The 22,523-nt window shown below is 39.3% G+C and overlaps 1 protein-coding gene across 1 annotated transcript in view; it reads right to left on the bottom strand.

Annotated features, from left to right (window-relative positions):
- Window positions 1-7,347: 7,347 nt before the first annotated feature.
- The window catches only part of BEAN1 (brain expressed associated with NEDD4 1), a gene marked incomplete at its 5' end in the record, with an annotated part of 45,095 nt that continues 29,919 nt past the window's right edge, over window positions 7,348-22,523 (bottom strand). Inside the window, 3 exons of the mRNA XM_010168406.2 lie at window positions 7,348-7,696; window positions 16,760-16,901; window positions 19,513-19,722. Coding sequence (XP_010166708.2) covers window positions 7,348-7,696; window positions 16,760-16,901; window positions 19,513-19,722 — 701 coding nt within the window. The remainder of the gene's footprint in view (window positions 7,697-16,759; window positions 16,902-19,512; window positions 19,723-22,523) is intronic.

Raw genomic sequence — 22,523 nt, 5'->3', positions numbered from 1 at the left:
GAGGTGCCCCAATGGCAGCTGTGCTGTGGGGGGAAATGAGACCCTGTGTAACACAGCGCGTTCCTCGTGCCTGGTTTGTTGTTGTTTCTGTTGTATGTTTCCGCTGAATTCCTGGACTGGGTTTGGGTAACAATCAGCTGAAAGAGGCTCGTGTCTTCTGCTGTGGGGGGTGGGAGGTTTGCCATGGAGGTCAAGTCCAGCAGCTGGAAAACAAGCCTAACTTTGATGCAGATGATTTTGCTGGTCTTGATTTTTGGAATCTGAATTTCAGAGTCACTTCCTATGGCTGCTACGGGCGTGTGCACCTGTGTGATTTCACGAGCTAGTGCTGGCACCAGCCTCCCGTGACCGGGTGGTGTCTTTAGCAGTGTCTCCACTGACTGGACTTGCTGCAGGTGTGAATTTGACTTGATGGATTTTAATGGCTCACCTTATTATAGATTGTCTTCATTACATGATAGATTTTAAAATTAGTATGTCTTGCTGTTAACCGCTGGGAATGTATGGCTTCTCCTGATTAAGGGAAGTCTCAGGCTTTACCTGACCACAGTCCTGTTTCTTTCTTGCAGGAAGTGTCTGTGTGGTGTTGCAAACAAACTGTTTTTCTCTCTGACTTCCCAGGCAAGAGGGCTTTCCAAAAACATATGCTTTTGATCGTCATTCCAAGCAAAATGCCATTAGGAAATACTTTTATTGAATTTGTGTATGGGTAATTGCTATATAAAAATTACTGATCTAGCCAAGAGGGAAGGGGGGGGGGGGCAAATCCCCATACTACCACCACATGTTAAAATGAGGCCGTCTGGCCATCTGCCACAATGTCTGCGTTTCCTCCCCGGCCATATGTGCCGCGTGCACAGGCGAGCTTGGCTGTGCTCTTAGCGGGGTGCCCGCAGGTGGCTCAGCTCTCTTCTCCTCTATGCAAAACTTTATTGACCCAAAGGAGAGGGTTGGATTTCATGTTTCTGCACACCTGCTCCCCCAGGGTGGGATTTGATTCCTTAAACTTTGCAGTTCCTGTTAACATATAGAATAGTTACGTTCTGTTAGCGCCTGGTGCGTTTTAGTAGAATGATACAGGGAATCTTTCTTTGTTGCTGGATCTTTTGAGTGTTTCACTTTACAATAAAGCACATTTGCATAATACAGCAAATGCCGAGTTGTCTCATCCGTCTAGCTGTCACTGTGTTGTTTTTCTCTGAATTAGTTTTCTAGTACAGCCTCCAAGGATGGAATTTATTTTCTTTGTTTTTAAGGTCCTAATACTTTAAAAGCTTGTTTTCTAAAAGGGAAGCTTAATCACTTCCCTGGTGTGTGTGGTACCAATCCCATCACTGCCAACAGGCCAGAGTACTTGCCCATGACCCAAGTGTCTGAAAGTTCACTTGTGGCTGCTTGAGCTATGAGGTTTCCCATCTTGCTCCTTCTTCTTCAATGAGATTTTGAAATGTTTTGCAAAGAAGTTTTGCTCTTTTCTGGGTGTATTAATTTTGTTTATTGCTAATTTTAATCTCTTGCAGAAATATAAAATCCTGCCAGGAGTAAAGCTGTGATGAAATAATCTTAATTTTTACAGGGTTCTTTCACTGCTACATTGTCATTTGAATTTAAATTTAAAAACAACTCCATTGCGAATGTATTAGGTTCATTTGGAGTGTAACAGAAGACAGAATCTCTCATTTTTTTATTTTATTTATTTTTTTTTTTTAGAGACTACTGCAAGGTGAAAGCCTGGTCATTAGCCCTAGGAGAGAAGAGGAATGCAGTAGAAAGGGATGGCCCCTTCCAGCTGTGCATGCAAACTGTTACTGCTTCCTTGGAGTTCAAAAGACACAATGCCTGTAACAGGTGACTTGCACCAGGCTCTACACTTGACTATTTTTTTGTTGCAGTTGGGCTGATTTAGATAGAGGAGGGTTATTTTTTAAATATTGATAGTAGATGCAGGAGAACAAATAAGAGAATCAGGGCATTGAACCCAAGACGTGAATGGACCACTATGGATGCGTCTAGATTCCTTAAAGCTTTAACTTCATTTGTGCCTCTGTTGGACTTCGAAGTTATTTTACTTGTTGCCTTTTTGTACTTTTAATGAAGGTGAGAATATATATGCATATGGACTTGTCTGAAATCCGAGCTGTGAATTTATCATATGCTTACAAGGTCAATAGCCAGTGTTCAAGCATATATTATTGGGAGCTGAGGAAAAGAGAAATGAATGTGAACTTTCCTAGCTGAGAAGAAGTTTTAGTGCATGAGATGCTGTTGGGGATGCAGAAAACATGGATTTAGTTTCTGATCTATCTACAATTCCCACTTCACTTGTAGCACATCACTTCAGTGGATCTAGAGCTGGAGGTGCTTAGATATAATTGTGGTGATGAGTATTTTCAATGAAAGCTTTTTGCTGTAACAACAGTACGGTGTTAGAAATAATGTAGTTCTCAGGGGGACGTTAATATGGTCTGGGCTAAGAGAATCCTCTTTTCCCAGAGGGTATTGGCAGAACATCGAGGGTTTGGAGAGCTGCTAATACTAAGTGACAAAAGTACAACTGCCAGTTCCCAGGCTATGAAACAGTGTCACTGTCAGACAGTAATACAGAGAGGACATGGAAAACTCCACTAGAAGGAGATGACTGAACCTTGGCCTTTCCATTCACAGTAACATATAGAATCTTTCTTTCTCTACAATGTATAAAATACTAATTCTTCATTTCCCATCAGTTCTAATACCCCATTTCTTTATGGCAATGAAGAACAGCTTTCTATGCCAAACCAAGAAAAATAATAACCAGGGCTTTTAACTTCTTGTTATTTTTCTCTAGGCAGTCAGGTTTGTAAGCCTCCTTGACTTGTAGATAGACTCTGTTTCCTAACAGAGCAGTAGTAAATAGAGAGCTATTTTGAATGTTTTAAAAATAATAACAATGTTTATATTCCCAGGCGGCTGCTGTTTGGGTTGTTGTTTTTTTTTCCCTAGTAGTAAGCCATTATTGGCTCATAGCTGGCCTGTATTTGTCTCAGTCTAATTCTCAGACGTTCTCCTGCAGTCTAACAGGTCACCCTGTGTTGTGTATTTGTGAATTTGAGCCTACGTTTCTCCAGTGCAGGAACTGTATTTGTGTTCACTGAATTGCATCTTGTTCTTTCCAGGCTGCTTTTCTGTCTCTTCAAATTCCTGTCATGTTCTCCCACATACTCCCACCTCTCCTAGTTTAATGTAATTTGCTGATTTTAACAGGGCCATTTTCTATCAAAGTCCTGAATTCCAGCAATACTCAGTATTTTCATTAGGACATGGGTGATCCCACCAGATGCATCTTTTCAAACTAGCACAGAGCAATTGATAAATACTCTGATTTTATTATTATTATTATTATTATTATTATTATTATTATTATTTTAATTTACAGAAGAATGTGGTTATAATTTTATGTAGAGAGTATTTCTCTAGTTTAAGGAAGGGCATGATTTGTCAGACTGTACCATGACCAGTTAGATCAGTTTGATGTGGTTTCCATTCAGGAAATACACTGTTACTCATCTTGCTGTGCTGAAAAATTATCTGAGTATTTCTGGGAAGACTGACGTGTTATTTCCTGGCTTTTCCTCTTTTTCCTTTGTCGCATGTTGCCATTTTCCAGTCTCCTGAGCTTAGTGATTATCAGAGGCACCTATGAATGTATTTGTGAGGGTTTCTGATGCTTCTTGAAATACCTGAGTATTCTGAGGTAACAGTTTCTACTGCAGCAGTTTGGCAGACTCTTCCCTCCCTGCTCTTGCTGAGCTGGGCTGATCCTGGCATGGCACACACTGATTCATCCCCCTTGAGCAGGAGAGACCTGACTGCTCTGATGGCTGCTTATTCCTGTGATCTCCAACAAATGTAAAATCCAAATCTAAGTGGCTGAGGCACGATGTTGTTTAGTCAACAGTTGCTTAGTTGCCTGATTAACAGGAGGCTAGAGGCTGTGGACAGTCCCAAAGTGATACCGACGCAATAAAAAGCACAGAAGCTGTATCAAATACATGTATGTTCTTTACTAAAACTTTTGTGTAAAGATCATTATCCTAAAAATCAAAGCAAAAGAGATGACTACAGAAATAGAGTATTATTATCACATAGCAAGAAACAGCATGTCCAAACAATTTTCTTTCTGATTTTAATCACTTAATAAATGAAAAGCCTGTGTTAAGCCTGTTCTAGGACTGGCATTAAAATTATGCAAGAATTTAGGATAAAATCTGATAGGAGGATATTAATTTCTTAAAAGGAGCATCAGGAGATGCTCTGTCAACTTCATTGAGATTTATCTGGGATCTTAAATATTCTCCAAGAAATTAAAACATGTTCTTATTGCATCATTACAAGAAATCTCAATGCTGTTCCAGTAGTAGCAGTGGAAACTGTTAGAGCAGCTTTAGAGCTATAAACTTCTCTTTCTAGTATCGTCTGTTTGCAGAGGTATATGGGTTGGATTTATAAGCTTTTTTTCCCCACAACTTTGTTGGATATCACCTACTTAAAAAGATTAACAAGACTAGAAAATTCTAAGCCACTCTTGCAAGCGATTGTGGTAAGGTATAGCTGAAGTAGTATATACTCTACTTTTAATTCACAGTTTGTTTTTTAAAGATGGTTGTTTATAATGAAGGACATAACCTATGCAATTAGTGGTAACTTAGAAAAATGCTACAGTATGGAAGTGTATGTTTTGGTTGCCTTTCATATCCATGTGACAAAGAAGCTGGGATTACTTTGATGGACATGTCCCTCATTGTGAACTCTTGCAGTGTGATAGCTAGATGACTTACATTTATAAAGCTGTATACCACAAGAGGGAGCAGACAGCTATTTGTAAGTAATGCTGTCACATACAATCCAGACAGCAATGCTAAGGATACATAACTGTTATCAAATGAAGAAAGACTTTGATTAGTTTTCTATAATCTTAGTAATGCAATTTGATCATGAGGTAAAACACACGTCTTCCATTTTCATCAGAGGCCTACTTAGAATTAGTTTATTTTTTAAACCACAGACAGAAAGTTAGTGGAAGGACATGAAATCCCTGTCAGGTTAAAAGCCAAGCGGGTTGAAAGGATTCCCCCAAATGCACAGAAACTGTAAGTATCTGTAATGGAGGAGAGGCTTGCCTGGCAGATGTGAAAAGCCCTCTGTGCTCATCTTCAGAAGAACCTTAAGGTTTGCCATGTTAGAGGTAAAAGCAACACTTGATTTCAGGAAAAACAAAACAAGAAAATAAAACCAACATTTGCCTTCTGTTTATCAGATTTTCCCCCTCTACCTCTCCAGTGGCAGCCTGAAGTAAGCAGGGTCTGGTCCCAGTGCCTTACCCTGTTCTAGGCAGGTCTCCAAGATCTGCAGGAAGACACAGCTATGAAAGCATGTCCTATCTGCATAAATAAACCTCTGTGCTTTCCTTCACTTTTTATTTTCCTGCTAATAAAAATGACTGGTACATTTCTATGTGGGTTTTCATTTCTGGCCCCTAATAGGTGGTGTAGAGTTTTGCCTTTCTTATGTCAGGATACTTTGCATACCACAAAACTGTTTACACCAGTACTATATACAGAGGAACAGTTCTGTCTGTTAAAAATACAAGTGGGAAATGCAGCCTACATTCTGGCAATACCTGTGAGCAGTTTTGCAATGCAAAATTGTGAATTTTTGTTGTCTTGGGTACAGTATACTGAGAATACTGAAAATTTTGTGGAACTGCAAAAGAATTCTGTTATTTTAGCAAAATGCATATTTACTCTCATCTACTTAGCAAAAAATGCATACTTACCTTATCTCATCATGTGCCTATGACTCAGTAATGGTATAATTTATACAGCAGTAAGAACCATATAATTACTTCCCATCTAAGTATTAATTATAATTGTGTCAATCTTTGGAGTGTTGAATGATGATTACAGTTGAAAATTATTTAGTATTTACAGAAACTCTAAGTGCAATTTTAATAATTTGAATGATGCTTCTTTTTAAACACAGTTATATATTTACTATACTAATTTTTACATATCCTTCAGTGGGGGTAGTAAGCTGAAGTCCATTTTATCAGTGTATTTTAATTTATTTTTTTTTTTCAGTGAAGATACCTCTAGGATTTAGTGGAGATGAGCCTCAGATAACTCTGCTAACTAGCACTGGTTGAAGATGTAGTTTAGTCCTTGAGTAGAGATAGGGTGCTTCTGTACCACCCAAGGTTAAACACTCACATCTGCAGTTTACCTCTCTGTTCCTGCTAGTGTGCATCTCCAACTTGTATGCATTTATCATATGAATGTGTAAGAAGTCTAGGTCTATGAACAAAGGCTAGATTGGTGGGTAGCAGAATTTCAGTGAAAAGGATCATGCCTAATAAAAGAGGTTTCTGCACAAAGTGAGGTTCTCTGTTACTGTGCATGTCAAGTCCCGCATCTATTATTTACATCACACTGATGCAATTACTAGAGATCAAGGTCCTCTGTAACACCACAGGCCCCTTACTAAAGAAAGAGACCAGTTAGTGCCTGAAAATGCAGTCATGCATGGGAACTGGCATGAAGCATCTTCTGGGATTCCAGACACTGCCCTCCTCTTGGCTGTAGCAAGTCCCCTGAAGGGCATGCAGCTCCCAGGCCTGCACACAGCTGTAGTACAGCTTCCACTGGCAAAGCCAATTGCTCTTTGGGGATCCAGTGCCACCTCACCATCACTTGCTGCTGGTTTCTTTTAAGGAAGACTTACAGCAGGTTTTGCAATGGTCTGGAAAGCCTGGAAAAATGTGACTATCAAAATATTATTCTCCTTTTTCTTTTGCTCCTATATGTTACTGACAGTCATGTTTTGCAGGCACTGTTCTGTATCTGTCTACTGAAATAACATATTTAGACAAAGACTTATTTAAAAATGCTTTGTTGCCAAGACACTGAATGAAATGTACTAGTGACACCTACAAAGACAACAAAATGCTCTTCTTTTTCCTTCTGCTCTAAAACATGCAAGTACCATAAAATCAATCAGTAGGCTTGATGGGATAACATGTATCTACATTAAAAGTGGCTAATTTCAATGTGTTTTGAAATGGCTCAAAAAGGTCAGACGCACTGCTTGTCACTGCTGTTCTTTCATGCTGTGTGATGTCACGGAACACATTGAAGCACGAAGAGGGAAGCTTAGGTAAACTTTCAAAATTCACTGTAAAAAATAAAATCCCGTTGCATCCCTGTTTAAAGATATAAAATAGGTAAAACTTTCAGAGGTTTTATTCTTCCATTTAAATGTTTTTGTCTGTCTGAATTCTTCAGATGAATTGAAGGAAAAAGCCACTTTTATTCACATTATTTGGTTGAGAAGGGTCTGATAGTCAGTGGAAGAATTTTTCAGTACTTCCATTGGAACAAGTGGGATGGGGATATTCTGTTCACACACCACTGTCTCGTATAGGGGAGCAGCCTCCAGAGCGAGAGATGACAAGGAGATGGATGAAATGGGCTGCTGTAAGTCCTGCAGCCTCACTGCGTAATTTGCAGCCTGTCCTGTAGTCCCAGATGCTGCTTCCTCTTCCAGGCTAATGTTTATAGATATTTCATTTCTTTGACAAGGGTCTGTAAGAGAATATGGGGGGGGATCATCTGTGGGAATATATATTTGTGTTGCTCCTGGCCCCACACATTCATCGTAGCTGAAAGAAAAAAAGGATTTCTCATTAGATTCCTGTGAAAAATGCCACAGTATATTATTTTCAGCATAGCAGGGGCAGGTAAAGTGAGAAGAAAAGGATTGCCTGGTGTTTTGTTCTTCAGCCTACGTCCTTGCTTACCCTGCCATGTGAGACATTTGAGAGCATAATACTTAAAAGCACATCTCAAAATACCTAAAGATAATCTCGGAGGTCTGAGTGTAAGTTCAAACCCCATCCTCCTGCATGAAAGTAACATTTGTGGCAGCACCATTCAGCAGAGGTGCCTGGGGATAAGCCCAGCTCTTCGCAGCGGGTTACGCAGGAGCGTGCAGAGTAACGCTGCTGGCTCACACCAAGCTGTGCCTGCTGCACCTGGCACCGCGGGTGCGACACAGCAGGGCTTCGTTCCTGCTCTCAACTGCTTGTAAGAAAATGGCTGGGGAAAAAAGAAGTGGTGTTGCCATTTTGCAGTTATGAAATAAGGTACAGAGAGTTTGAGATGGAGCCTAGAGTGTCACATCAAATGCTGTCCTCCTGTCTCTGGTACTCAGCCAGCAGTTACGTGTGGTGGGTTGTCTGGGGTGCAGATCTGTGCTGGCAGAGGTAGCAGGATTTCTTGCTGAGGTGCAGCGCTGTGATGAATAATCTTGACAGACTCATGCTGGTCATTCTGAGACTCCCTGTCATGTTCCTCCCAAAAAGGAGGAATGCAGGACAGATAAATTTGTGGGATTTCTGTGAGGAGCCAGCTCAGGTCTATCCAGGCTCTGTAGTTCTAGTTCTTTTTGTGCCACCAAGCTAGAGACAAGGGAAACTATTAACTCCTCGCTCTACTACCATGCTCACTGCTTGCTGTTCCAGTGTGACAGGAACCTTGGACTGGAGCTTGGACTGCACAGCTTAGGGAGGCCCACGAGGGGTAAATAATGAGCCAGGGTAGACCAGCCTGTCTTTGTGCTTGTGGTTTCCCATGTTCTGTGTTGCAGGAAGGGGATGGGAATGGACAGAGTGGATGTGAGCAGGATCCATGTGTTTGTACTGTGCTGCACTGGCACTGCCCAGCCCTCTGAGCCTGAGGGTCTGCAGAGATTGTACTGTGGCCCCAAGGAGGGCTGAACCAGAACTGGGGAATCTGGTCTGTTATCTGGGTGGCCCACAATCTGGCTATCCTAGCATCACTTGTTTGTATACAAACTTAAGCTGACTCCACTTTTGCTATCAAACCAGCCCCAGACTCGTGGTCTGAAGGGAGGTCCTGTTTTCCTGGCTCAGTGGCTATAGGCAAAGTGACAAAGAGTCATGACATCGTGATCTTAAATGTTGGACTTGCTTTGTTTGTGGCTGCCTTGTTTAACTGTTTCAGGATCATTTTAAATCCAATTTTGAAGGAGGGAATGTTTCCTGTAAAAAAAAAAAACCAAAACCCTTTGCCTACTCAGTTAACCTGAAAAATAATTCTGATGGAGCCAGACAAATTAAGAACCCATTTCCTCAACCACACTAACTGCAGAGCTATTAAGATCCAGGCTATTTCCTGAAACTTAGGATATTTAGCATATGTCTTCCCAGCAGACTGCAGGCAGTCATTCTGCCCACTGTAATTGCATTACTGCCAGGCTAAACCCAAGCTAATAAACCCTGCTTGTAGATGGCTTGCAGCAGGGCAGCTTGCATTGGTTAGAGTGAGCTCAAACTTGGCTCTGCTGCACTTTCATAGCTTTCCTTCAGAGTGTTCCTGTTGATTTTGATGGTATTGTTCCTAGTCTGGGTGATCGAAGTGTTTTTTGGGGAAGGTATGAAAGTGAAATCTTAGTATTAGGTGACTAAAAAACTCAAATATCCACAGGTGTGTGTTTATTTTTACTTCCCTTTTATCTTACTTTCATATTCATAAGGACAATGAATTTAAATTCAGACTAGAAAATTTCAATTTCCCCATCAGAAAGAATGGTATTTAAAAACATAACACTGTTCTGAAGGTCCTGAATAGGGCTGCTAGATACTTCAGAAACAAGTCCAGCACATAGGAGGTTCCATTGTTTTTGTACAGCATGTGGAAAAGATTTCAGTCCAGCCTCCACTAAGCCCACTGAAGCTTTCAAGCACACCTGATAATCTTTTAAAAGATCTTAGACTTCAGAGATCGAGGACCTGATGTCCCCAACTAAACTCTTCATGAACTCAGAGTAAAGGAAGAGCCACTCTTTGCAGGATTACTTACTATGAGCTGCATCTTTACTTAATTTACATTTTGCTGACCCAAAGCCCAATGAATTTATTTAAAATCTTTCCACAGATTTTGACTGACTTAATCAGGCTACTGAAAAGCACCTACTGGGTCTTATTACCATTGTAAAATAATTTCAGTTTTGAAAAGCCCACAGTAATGTAAGTTTCAAGGTGGAAATTTTTGAATCTTTTTGCTGAGACACAGAAGGGAAGAAGCTTCTTTGTTTCCTGATTCTGGGCCCAGGCCCAGCACAAGGGAAATCTGCCACTGACCTAAAGGAGAAATGGGCACAGTATGAACCTTCTACTTACTGTTGTTATCTGATCATCTGCACTTCTTTCCCTTGGATTTAATTTAATATCTTTTATGGACCATAGCTCATCTCTGTAGAATCAAAATGCTCAGTGGGATAAATAGCAAAATGATCTTTTGTGAAGGAGACTTTTAACCATCACGACAAGTGTGTAGCAAATTATGGTATTCAAGACCTGTCATTTTAGTATTTAGTTCCAAATATCAATATATTAGTGTTAGGGCACTCTTTTTTCATAAGTATGATGGATAAAAATAATTATCTCTTTTTCTCCAGACTCCAGTGCAAGTAATGTTCCCTCTCTCATTTTTGGCAATTAATTTAACATTTTAAAAATCAAACAGGGCAGTAAGGAACACATGTCAGATTTTCAATTAAGTAACTTTTTGGCACCTTCACAACTGTACCTACAGATTGTCATGGTCAAGGAAGCAACTACAACTCATTCAAATAGTGCCTTTAAAAAAATAACTTATTGTATTTCATTAGCAATTTAGGATCCTGATAATCGGTTTCCCATATTCTCTTCTAAGCATGGCATCTTTGTTGCCAATACTGATATTGCAAACAGCTATTGCTATGATACTAATAGTGGAGGCTACAGATAAGGTTTCTTGCTTGCATTTTCAGCTGCAAAACGTATATATATACACACATATACATGTAGGTGTCATTCATGTAGCAGTTTCGTGTATTCATGTAGCAGTTACTGAGGCTGTGCTTTTACAATATGGCTAAGAAGTTTTGCTTGTGAGCTGTGGTCTAAGACCTACCTCACTTCATCTCTTCTACTTCCCTTGTGTTGCACTGATGCCCATCTCACTATTGGAATTTGGAGTTGAAAGAATTGAGAGTTTAATTTCATGTCATGATTTCCAGTGGATTTAATAGTCATATTTACAATGGTACTTCTTCCTTTACTGACTGAAAATCCCACTGAGGGTACTGAAGTGAGATCTGAACTTAACCATGAATGTCCACCCCGTGCTTTGCCAACTGCCATGGTAATGTGCTAAAAAGTACTTTGCATGTTTGCTTGCAGGAAAAGTGGCCTTGGCAAAGGAATACAGCACAACAATACAGCACAACATAGCAAGTTTTTAATGTTAGTTTCCTTCACACCTAACTCTGTCTTTCAAGATAATCTAGGAAGCTGGTTCAAGCCTTCTTCCCTCTAGTATGGCTAACTTGCTTCCTCAGAAGTGGAGGATGGAAAAGAATGTCTCAGAAGGTACCTTAAGCAGTTTGGTTTTCATATTTAGAGGGAATTAGGGTCCGTCTTTAAGACATGAGCATTTCCTTTTGCCACTTTAAAGTAATTTAAAAATTATTATTTAAACAATGCAGACTGAACACGGGTATTAAGAGTACTGGAATTTATCAAGGCTAATCAAGGCAATTTTCTCTAGAGCTGATCCTGTGTAGATTAGGCAATATGACCAGATGGGGCAGAGTGAGCGTGTTTAAAACAAACAACCCAACCCCCAATGTATTCTAATGTGAATGCCAGGATAATGGGTGACTAACAGGTTTTTATCATAGTGCACCCTGCAGGACACATTTCAGTGTGAAATATGGAGAGGACTTTTGTGGCTTCCATTAAAACTATTCCTGAAGCTAAATCCCTCCATCTCACTCGAGAGACGTTCCTCAATGATGTTCTGTATTAGACAGTCATGAGTCACAGATGAAAAAGGTGATAACCTTGGTTGCCTAAAGCTCTGTACATACCATTAATATCCAATCACTGAGGAGTGAAAAAGCACTTAGTTGAGTAAGGCGAAATGCATTTCCTTTGGCCAAAAGGTGAAAAGCTGATAAAATTCCTTTCATGCAGGAGCCTCAAAGCTCCTCATTGTTATGATTTTAGAAACTCATAAAGAAAATGCAATTGGTTTTAATTTATCTGGTCCTTGACTGGTACTGTACTTCAAGCCATTTAAAACATGTAAGCTCAAATTATTTTTAAACATCTTTCTTATGTATATATAAAAAGATAATTAGGAAAGCTCACTATAAGTGCACGTGTTACAGTGAACTCTGGGCACAGGGAACATAAGCATGAGCACACGATTTGTATCTGTAAAGGTGTTATCCACACAGTGTTTGGGATCAGCAGGTGTTTGGGATCTGTAAAATAACAACTACAGTCATTTTGATCAAATTCCAGAAGACTCTTGATTAAAGGTCTGCTGCCTGCATATAGCTCCAAATAATACCCTTGATTTTTTTTCTTTTATTATTCTTAGAAGTTTGAAGATACTAAATATTCAGCTAGATGATTTTACTCACACTATCAGAGAAAGTTGAACAGTTTGGCAAATGTGGGGTTTACAGGCTTTCCAGTATTTCTTTCAAAGCCCAATTTACTGTTAAGCTGTGGCAGAGAGATTGTTCTTTGATTTTGTCCTGGTTGAATTTTTTTAAGTTTCCTAATTTGGGGAGAGAATAATTCTGTGATTTAGAGTTGTTGCTAGATCATGTCCTGTTGTATTGTTTTGTTTTTTTTTTTTTGCTAGGGTAGGGTTAATTTTCTTCTTAGTAGCTGGAAAGCACTGTGTTTTGGTTTTAGTGATGATTGTTATGAGAAGAAATGTTGATAACTACAAGGACACTGTGCTTGGGCAGTTTGCAAGAGCAGAGGACTGGAAAGCGGGGGGAAGAAGAAAAGTGTAGTAGTTAGTAAAATCCAGAATTCACAGCTGGATACATCAATAATATGCCTCATTTATTTATTTATTGGTTATCATTGTTGTTATTATTATTACTATTTTAATTTTATTTTACTCTAATTATTAAATTGTTCTTATCTCAACCTACAAGTCTCCTCACCTTTACCCCTCCAATTCTCTCCATGATTCGCGGGGGGAGGCTGCGAGTGGCTGTGTCTTGTTTGGCTGCCAGCTAAGTTAAATTATCACAGATCACCTGGATCATCTTTCTCAGATGACTGAAGTTTCTTCTAACACTTTGCCATCTCTGGCAGACTATGAAACATTCAGTTAACTTCCAGCACTGCTACGAGTATCTTACGTCAGAAACAAGCTCTAAAATACAGACCCCTAATATCTTGAAACTATTTAGTTCGTATCAACTGTATTTTGTTTTTATATTTCCCTTCTATGCCTCATGTAAAATCAATCTGACAGATGGTAAAACAGATCTGAGATTCATTAGAAAGTTATTAATTATCCTAAAGGGATGTTTATGGATAGGAGCACTGTACATTTTAGGCTGTCAAGACACATTGACCCAACGGCTTCTGTGTAACCACCCTCTAACTACGGCAGGCTAATGACAAAACTCAGTGCATGGTATTCCTCTAAATCTCATGTAAAATCTAATGTAAGAAAGTGGCTAGTGGAAGTGTCTGTGGATAATCAAATTGAGCCTCAAATGAAATTTGTTATTTATATATCCAAGCAATTAAATTATTAACATCCCAAGGCATTTTTCATAAATTAATTTACCAGTTAAAATTTTTATATAAATAGTATTTTTTATCAGATTTTCAATTGGAAAGTGGGTGGTCCTAACAGTCAGCTCTCCCTCAGCCATAGAAAATGGGTGCTTTTAACTCTGACCCTTTGTTTCATCACCCTTCCCCTAAAATTCTTTTTCCACTCGTTTAATGGTTTAAAGCCCAAGTGTAAAATCTAATGAAAACATTCCAGACATTATAATAATCCCCGTGGCCAAGTAGAGGTGTTGTGCTTTCTACTGAAATAATTTCAGAAAGTACAATTGTAGCAAAAATGCTGCGTTCAAGAAAACTCGACTCCACAGCCTCTAGTGTGCAATGATGTAACGCTGCGGCCTCGCAGAGGCTGCATGAGAACAATGTGGTTAAATGAAGCTAATGCCTTGGTGTCTGCCTGTGGCACCACAACACTAGTTTTCACTCACTGAATTCTTTCACTTCAAATATGTGTTGAGAGTTATTTGCCAATGCAGTTGCTTTCCTCTTCATTTCTCCTCTGTTTATGGTACAGTTGCATTATTAGCTTTTGGGCATGCTAGTTTAGCTTTAAATTACATCTTGCACTGCCTGAATTAAAAGGAGGAATTGTATTAATTTAGCCAGTGCTACATTTCAGTAAGCCTACTCTTCAAAACATTATCGTATGGAACAAGATTGATCCCAGCGAGTTAATATTTTAAATATGCCAGGTCAAGCATGTCTTGTTTATGCTTCAAGGCCATGTCAGTTTTCCTGCTGTTAGCACTCATCAGTCCAAATAATCTCCATGCTCTACTAATTAGAAAAAATACTGTTGAGTGTTATGCCATGGAGGAGAGTGTAAAGGTAGCTATACAGAAATTTTTCAGGCTCTTACATAATGCAGTGTATTCATCCAGTGCTTCTTAACCAATGCTTTTCTGAACAGAAGGTTACAATGGACTACACAATATATTAATAGTAAGTTTAAATGTCTCTCTATGTAGTTTTGCTTTCAGCCATCCGCTAAGCTCTGCTTTTCCTTAAGTTTTCTCTAAATTGTGTTCCTGAGATGTAAAACTTAATGAGATTCTGATGATTTGCCAAAGCTACTTTTTCTAAAATATTCCACTATGATAGCAGTGAGAAAACAGCAAACCCATTAACAATAATATTTACTTTTGACCTGTGATGCAGAAATGCAATTAATGGGATGAGCAGTGTTTCCTTGTGTATGCAGAGTCAGATCTTGGGCCCTCAGGGACGCAGTCCACTCAGCCCAGAAGGGAATCTTGAGGAGGCAGTGGCTGGACATCTTTATGTCTCTCTGATCCTAGTATTGATGTCCCAGAGTAGTTTATCAAAACAAGGTAGGACTCAAGATCCTAGGCTTATTACAGCAGTAGCTGGTGAATTTGCAGGAAAGCCCAGATCATCCAGTGCTATCCTGTATCACTCATGTATCTCCTTCCAAACAGAGAACACCATAGAGGTGGAAAATCCTTCTTTGGGTCTGTTTCAAACTGGAAATGCAAGCAACCTCTGGTATAATCTTAGGAGACCTGTTTGCTAAAGAAATACCTTCTCAGAGCTTGTTCACAGGAGTGTGAGCTGGTTCTTAGAAATCTGGCCAATTGCCCACTCAAGCTGCTGCTTGGGTGTGAGCTGGCTGCCTTTATTAGTAGACTCGTGGGTGTGGGCCCAAAAACCAGTCTAAATTTTAATGGGGATTTATATGAATTTCTAAAAATTTAGATGCCAGGCTCAGAATAATTTTTCACATGTGAGCTTTCTGCTAAAATATTTACACCATCTCTAAAAGCCCATTTATTATATAGTATGACTTTGTAATACATAAAGGGTTGCTTGTAGAACATGAATATAATAGAACAGAAAAAGCAAAGATCTATATATTGTATGTTCATACTACCGACTTGCTCTATATTGCATAGGTATACAAGCAGTCAGAAAAGGGCTGGTCTTACGAGTGTATCTGTTTATTTCAAAACAGAGTCTGCTTAAAAGGAAGAAAAGGAGGGGGGGGGGAAGGAGGAGGGGACATGGCTGTTCAACCTTTATTTGCTGTTTGTAAGATACAGCACTGCAGAAAGCCTGGAGTGATGTTCCATTTAAAATTATTTCAGTTGGTTCATTGGAGGGAGTAACTGAATTCCTTCATTTATTAACCTTGAGGTCCATGAGGCACACAGAGGAGATATAGATGGCCTGAAGTGCAACTCTCGTTGCTTGTGATGGCTGTTCTTGTATCCCGTGAATACAGGCACACAGATGTGGAAGGAGCTGCTACATAATTTCTGGAATAACTGTGTGTGGAAAGAGCCTTTTCTGGCAATGTTGCCTCCTCAGGCAATTAGAACTGCCTGATATTTGAAGGACTCTGCTCCAGAGATGCTACTACAATCCAGGCAACTACGGCTCTCCAGAGCGTGTTTGGGTTAAGCAGCTAAAATTGTCATCCTCCTTCAAAGATTACTGATATCCCAAATAATTTTCTCCCTATCCTAAATGAGAGGGTTAAGTACAATTACAATGTATGTCAGAATGGTATGTTTTCTTTGGTTCTGATTTCTGATAGAATACTGGGGTTCAGAAAGCTGAGAAGTGGGACTTGCTGATAAATATGGAAAGGTTTAAAGGTTTCTTTTTTCCCATTTACTCTGATCTGAACAGTCTTAAGATCAGTAATAAATGTAACTTGAAAGTTCCTGAAAAAAGTGTATTTTTCTTCTGGAAGAGACACTTTGACTTGTAATATTATTTTTTTCAAAGAAAGATGTTCATAAGTAATTTTACTTGTGTGTTTCATTAATATGCCATCAATTTGATAAATTTTAATGTGAATATCAGTAAATGAGAACTGGCTGTACACATGCCTTTATTTAGTAAAGATATATTATGCTAAGGAAAACTTGAACTTAAACTAAACAAGGTCTGTCTGTATTTAGAGTTTGTGTAACCTGCATTTTTGTAGTGGGTAGAGGTCTAGCAGTTTTATTTTCTTCTTTAACAGGCTTTGCAAGTGCAGGACTATAACACTCAGAATCTTAGAAAAGTACTTACCGTGGAGGTGAATCAGGATACATGACGTTGACCTGAGAAAGTGTATCCAGATAGGAACCAAAATCAAAAGCTGGGGGAAGTTCTTCCAAGCAGGTGGACCTCAGCTCTCCAAAAGAGCCACCATACGAGAAGCCATCTGGAGCTGGAAAACAAGCTATTAATACTTGCTGCTTTCTTCCTCCGTGGTGGATTCTCTGAGACAATATCACTGTTTAAAACACTGACATAAATCAGAAAATAAAACCTATCTGGGGCAGAGGAATTACTGGCATTCTCGAACAATCAGGTTTCACAGGACATTTCTGTTCCTTTAAGAGCAAGTTAGCATCATCTGGAGATGAACTGTGGTCAGTTTCAGGCTGTGGCACAGGGACTGTGTATTTAGTGCTGCCCTACAAGATACAAGTGTCTAAAGCTTTTCTTGTGCCTCCAAAGTTGAAAAGGAGCGTTAGTTCTGCTGCATGCAGCTTCAAACTTTAGCAGGATTGCTTGAGGGTCCCAGGAGTTGCATACATTGAAACCTTGCCAATTCTGTGAAGTTTTTTAAAAGGAGGCTTAGGTGTTTGATTGTAGGTATGTGTCTTGAGAAAATGCTGTTCTCAATAAAAACATTCACAAACAGGGGAAAAACTGGAAAATAGTAGAGAAAATAATCCTGCTGCTGGCTCCAGGGCTTTCTAGTGCTTTCACGAAAGAGCTTTGTATCTCCAGATACACCAAGAACTTAGTGCTATTTTCTGTCTTTGAGGATAGTTAGTTAATGCTCAACGTTCTAGGGTAAATTTCCCCAAGAATGTCCCACATTGTGGAAATACAGCAGTCTCCACTCCCCCGCCCTCTCTCTGTCCCCCTGCAATTGTCTTAAAAAATAAATCAATCCCTCCTTTTCACTCAATGCATTAAAATAGGACCTGGAGAGAAGGGCCAGCTTCTGAAGTGACATCCAAGTAGTGTCTCTCTCAACAGAGGGTGAAGGCCAGGACTCACTTGAACTGCCTGTTCCTCCTTCTAGCAGTTTTCACCTCTGCCAATTTGTCCTCGAGGAATCTACCAGGACTAACCCAGTCTAGCGTGCACTGTGCTGTCCTTTTGCTTGATCAGTGAAGGAGGCCAACTTCACAGTGACTCCTGCTGCTCCCATGCTGGCCAGTGGAAACATGCTGAGATATCAGGATGGTGTGTGCTAATGTAAAATTTCTACTTGGGTAGACTGGCACAATTTAGATTAAGATTATTATTTTGAATTTCAATGAAAATATCAGCGTGCTTTTCTTTTGCCATTTCAGTAGCATTGTTATTTTTAACAAACAGTTTGAAAATTGTCCTTTTTGTTTTCACCTGGCTTCAGGGTTTTTAAAGAAGCCGAAATTAAAATAGCAGTAGGTTTAAATGTAGTGATTGAATCTTAATGGTCAGTGTTTTATCATGCTAAAATATTGCTGTTCATGGGCAAAACAGTAACTCCAATTTGGGTGTAACTGTTTAATCCCAAATTTAACTGCTGAAAAGTAGGAAAAATAGATGATACAATAATAGTAGACATCAGGGTGGTTTTTTTTTTCTTTTTTTTTTTCTTTTTCCCTTTTTCCCTCCCTCTATGTTACCATGGTAGTTTGCATTTCACTTCTTGTGAAGTCTGAAAAAACACAGACATTATTCACTTATCTGGATAAATGTTTCTAGAAAAGCCAAAATTAATTATTCCTGGCTCCAGGTGGACACACTGTTCCTAGTAAATGTGTTTCTTTTAGACATGAAAATTCCTGTTCCAAATAATTAAGTGAAGTCCAGCTGACTTCAGTGGATACTTGATTTACCTCACTGAAATCCAGACTGGAGACACTGCATTTTTATGTGGCTCATTATTATTATCTTTTCTATATAAAGAAAAAAACTCAACAATATGCAAAGAACTGTACTGATAACAAACTGCAGCTATAGGAGCCTAACTGCAGCTGACAAAAGTTGTTGATGTTCCACTCAATCCAGTTATCATTTGCATTTTTACTAGCTGAAGACTTACAAGGTAATGTTTTGTAAGTGTGTTTTCCTTAAATATAGAAATAATCAGATTCTGTCATTTCCTTGACAAAGTGGCTTTTAACTTCTAGTCAGCAAACCCAAAAGTGGCCAAAAATACAATTCTACAATTAATTCCTTCGTATTCCCAAATCCTTTTAAAGTACAGGGGATTTTTGTCAGGGGATAGGAATTGGCACTTTATTGATGGCAAACTAGTCTCTTTAATGACGGTGACGGTTGTAATGACATTTTGATGCCCTGTTGTTCTGTTTATATGCAGTTATTAACTTTTGTGGTCAGAAAAAAGTAATTGCCCAGTCATTGTTGTAGGTTGGTGCACGCTGCAGAAGTTAAAAGATTCCTGGCTTTCCAACAAATAGAAATTACATCATAGCTATACCAAGGCTATAATGGGATATGAAAATAAACTCTTAGGAGTCTAGCAATGGAGAAGAAATCTTGTAACGCACCAAGGGAAAATAAGCTGTTTAAGAAATGCTGTCGGCACTGGCCTTGTTTATGTCAACCACTAACTATGGAGCTTGTACTGTGTGAATTCAGTGCCAGCACAAAGATGCTATTAAACTACAAAGCTGCCTGTGACCTACTCATCCTATGTTTTAATTATTTTATTCATTTTATCCCTTGCACAGTGGCCAGATGCTTTTTGTTGCCTGCAGCACCAGATATTTTAAGGTTAAGCATTATCTTGCTATAACTAGCTACCTTACCATAAACAGCATCTCTCCTCAGATGTGGGTGTCTTAACCGTCCGTCCTTCCGCAGACTGCCAACGATGATTGTAACACAGGATAGAAACAGCACGAGTCCGATCACTACTCCAGCCACCAGAAGGGGTGAAACAAGTAAACTGGTATCATTTCCGTTTTCTCCGTAGCTGGGGAATTCACTGGTTGGGTTGCTCTGGTTCAAGTGAACTTCTGTACAGCAGAGAGAGAAAGAACGTCTCAGTTGTGAAAAGAGACATTTACAAAGTGTGATTACACAGATGCTGAAACTAAGGGTTTTCAAAGCCCTAAGAGACAGCCTGAGACAGATCCATTGTAGGAATTCATGCTGTTATGGACAACCTGTTTATTAGACTCATTTCTGGAGCCATTAGTAACCGACTCTGGGTTAGTCACTTGGCAGCTGTTTCCCTGTTACTGGAGAATATCCTGCTGGAGTCAATGATGTATGTGGCATAATGGTAATTTTCATTGCTTATTCCTGGAAAGACTCTTTGTATTGTGAATTGATTGATGCTGAAAAAACTTCAGTGCACAGGGAGGAATGTGAAAACTCAAAAACTGGGGCTCTGAGTGGAGCTGAGTAATCATATCTTGGTACTAGGTGTGATAAAGACTCAAAGGTTTTGCAGAGAAAATTTTGGGCAAGAGTGAAACAGAGGAGCATGCTTTTGTAGCACAGGGCATGTCTTAGGTTGTGGGATGAGTTAGCATCCCAAGAAACTGATTTGGAGCAGAGGGGAAAGTGACTCATTCAGAGTGGGATTCTTAGTGAGGCACTGGATTTTCATCAGCAATAGCTTTTTATGAGGCAGAAGCTCAGGCAATAGGGCAGTCCTCTTGGCCTTAACATCTACTAAATTGTTGAAATAGCAAACCATCACAATGAGCACTTAAAATTTACTCATTAAATACCTGAAAGTAATTAAACTTAATTTATTGCCCTTTGCATGCCCCTATATGTTGAAACAGTAACCCAAGGATGGTGCCAAAGCTGTTCTTCAGTCTAGGCTTTCCTAGTGTTTGAATGGGCTATGTGCCTTGCGGAGAGCTTAGGTTTGGTGCAGTCATTCTCATTTCATCCTCCCTAGTTTGGCCTGATCCTGTGTAAGGAAGGAGCTGTGTGCAGGCAGACCTCACCTTACAACAGTGTGGAAGTGTTGTGGTGCAGTAGGTACACCCTGCACTTCACCAGGTGACCATGGACCGAGCTGACCTGTATCTGGCTCGTGTGCCTCTGTCCCAGGCAAGCAGTTCTACATAGCAACATTACTACTTCTACTCCATTTTCACTCAAAATGCACTCATATGGTATGTGGCAAAAACTGTAACTGCTTTCCTCTGTATTTAAAAAAACCCCAAACTGTCCAGATGTATTATTTAAGTTCAATAATAAATCTGCTTAAGGGAGAGAAATGGAAAATGCAAGATTATCTCAAACTATGAAAAGTCAGAAGAACTCCAGTAATTTATTCCCAAGTCAAATATCCTTTTGAGGCAAGCTAAAGAGAGTATCAAAAGTTAAACAATGAGTTGCCTCTAGAAAATCAACTGGTGACATATGATTATATGTTAATTAATTGCCTATAGATGCATTTATATGGGATTGTACTGCTAATGGGGGGGAGGTAAATGTCAGAAATGATGGGATAAAGGATCCAGGATTTCAGCAGATAGAATCCCTGCTTAAGTATAAGGCTCTGTATGTTTATTTGTGGACAAAAGTTTGGGCATGCAGTAAAGGTCACCAAATTTGGGCCTAGGCATCGAAAACAAGTTGCAATAAGCACCCGTTTTCATATCCTTAATCCACAGTTTATTAAAAAGCCAAACACACTCCCTCAAATTAAGAAGAAATCTTCCATTAGCTGCTCAGGATCAGACTATGTACCGAGTAAACCAGAATTTTGTTCATGCTAGAAACTGTTGGAGATTCATATACACCAAGAGTAGCTTTCAGATATGGCATGGCTATATTTTTATATCTGGCTATATGCCAGTTGAACAGATAAAGAATTTGTTTCCTGCAGAAACTAAGGGTAACAAAATTTTGCTCTTTTGAATGTTCTGTGAAGTGAATATGTGCTTTTGGAAATGCAATTGCTTTTTACATGGATAGATGTTAGCAGATCGTTTTCAGCAATATTTTTCCCACTCTTTTCCTTTGGGATATACCACTTAGTGTCTTGCAGTCACAATAAGTTAAAAAGAAAATGATGGCTTCAAGCCAATTTATATTGTCATTGGCTAATGCTTGACATTGAGAGAACTGACTAGAAATATTAAAAAACCTGGGGAATTTGGATGTAGTAGGGTTTTTGGTTTTAAGTTTTTAGAAGCACTTGACTGTTGTCTGAGAATGTTTATGAGCAGTTAAGCGAGACGGCCAAGAAATGTGCTGAGCTTTTACAAAGCATTTTATGCCAAAAGAGAAAGCTGAATTTTCTGAAAATTAAACTGATTCTGTAGCATTAAATCAAAAGGGTATAAAAAACTGTCCTGCTTAATACTCTTAGTGCAAAGACTTTTCTGGTATGAGATGTATGTTTGAGGGGTAGATTCTGATGCTCTTACAACCACTGCATTAGAACTAAACTTCCTCAAAGTTTACAAAACTCTAATTGTGTTTCTCATTTGTACAGTTTTTTTATCTGTCTCTGGTAACGTGTCCAACAAGTGTGTGCTCCCTCTGGCTTTCCATAGCCTTGTTTATTCAGGTTTTTGCAGATCTTGGCTTTGGAAGATGCAGATATCACAGTAGTGCCAGTTCAATTTAAATCACAATTGCGGGGAATTGGCACCTGAACTGAAAGTACTGGCAAATAGTTTATTGGTATTTTTGGCTGACTTGCAAAGATAAAAGGGAAGAATCAATTTTGATGCCATCGTGATGAGAACAGTAGCCTGGGATGTGAGGTTGCTCCATGCACTATCAGGCTTGTGGTCTTCAAATTGAAGTCAAGTAGTACTGAAACTGGAGTCGGTGATAAATT

This window comes from Antrostomus carolinensis, unplaced genomic scaffold (genome assembly GCF_000700745.2).
Source record: "Antrostomus carolinensis isolate BGI_N321 unplaced genomic scaffold, ASM70074v2 scaffold5795, whole genome shotgun sequence".
Classification (NCBI taxonomy): Eukaryota; Metazoa; Chordata; class Aves; order Caprimulgiformes; family Caprimulgidae; genus Antrostomus; species Antrostomus carolinensis.
Note: the sequence above shows the minus strand (reverse complement) of the source record. Positions and strands in the feature narration are given on the sequence as shown.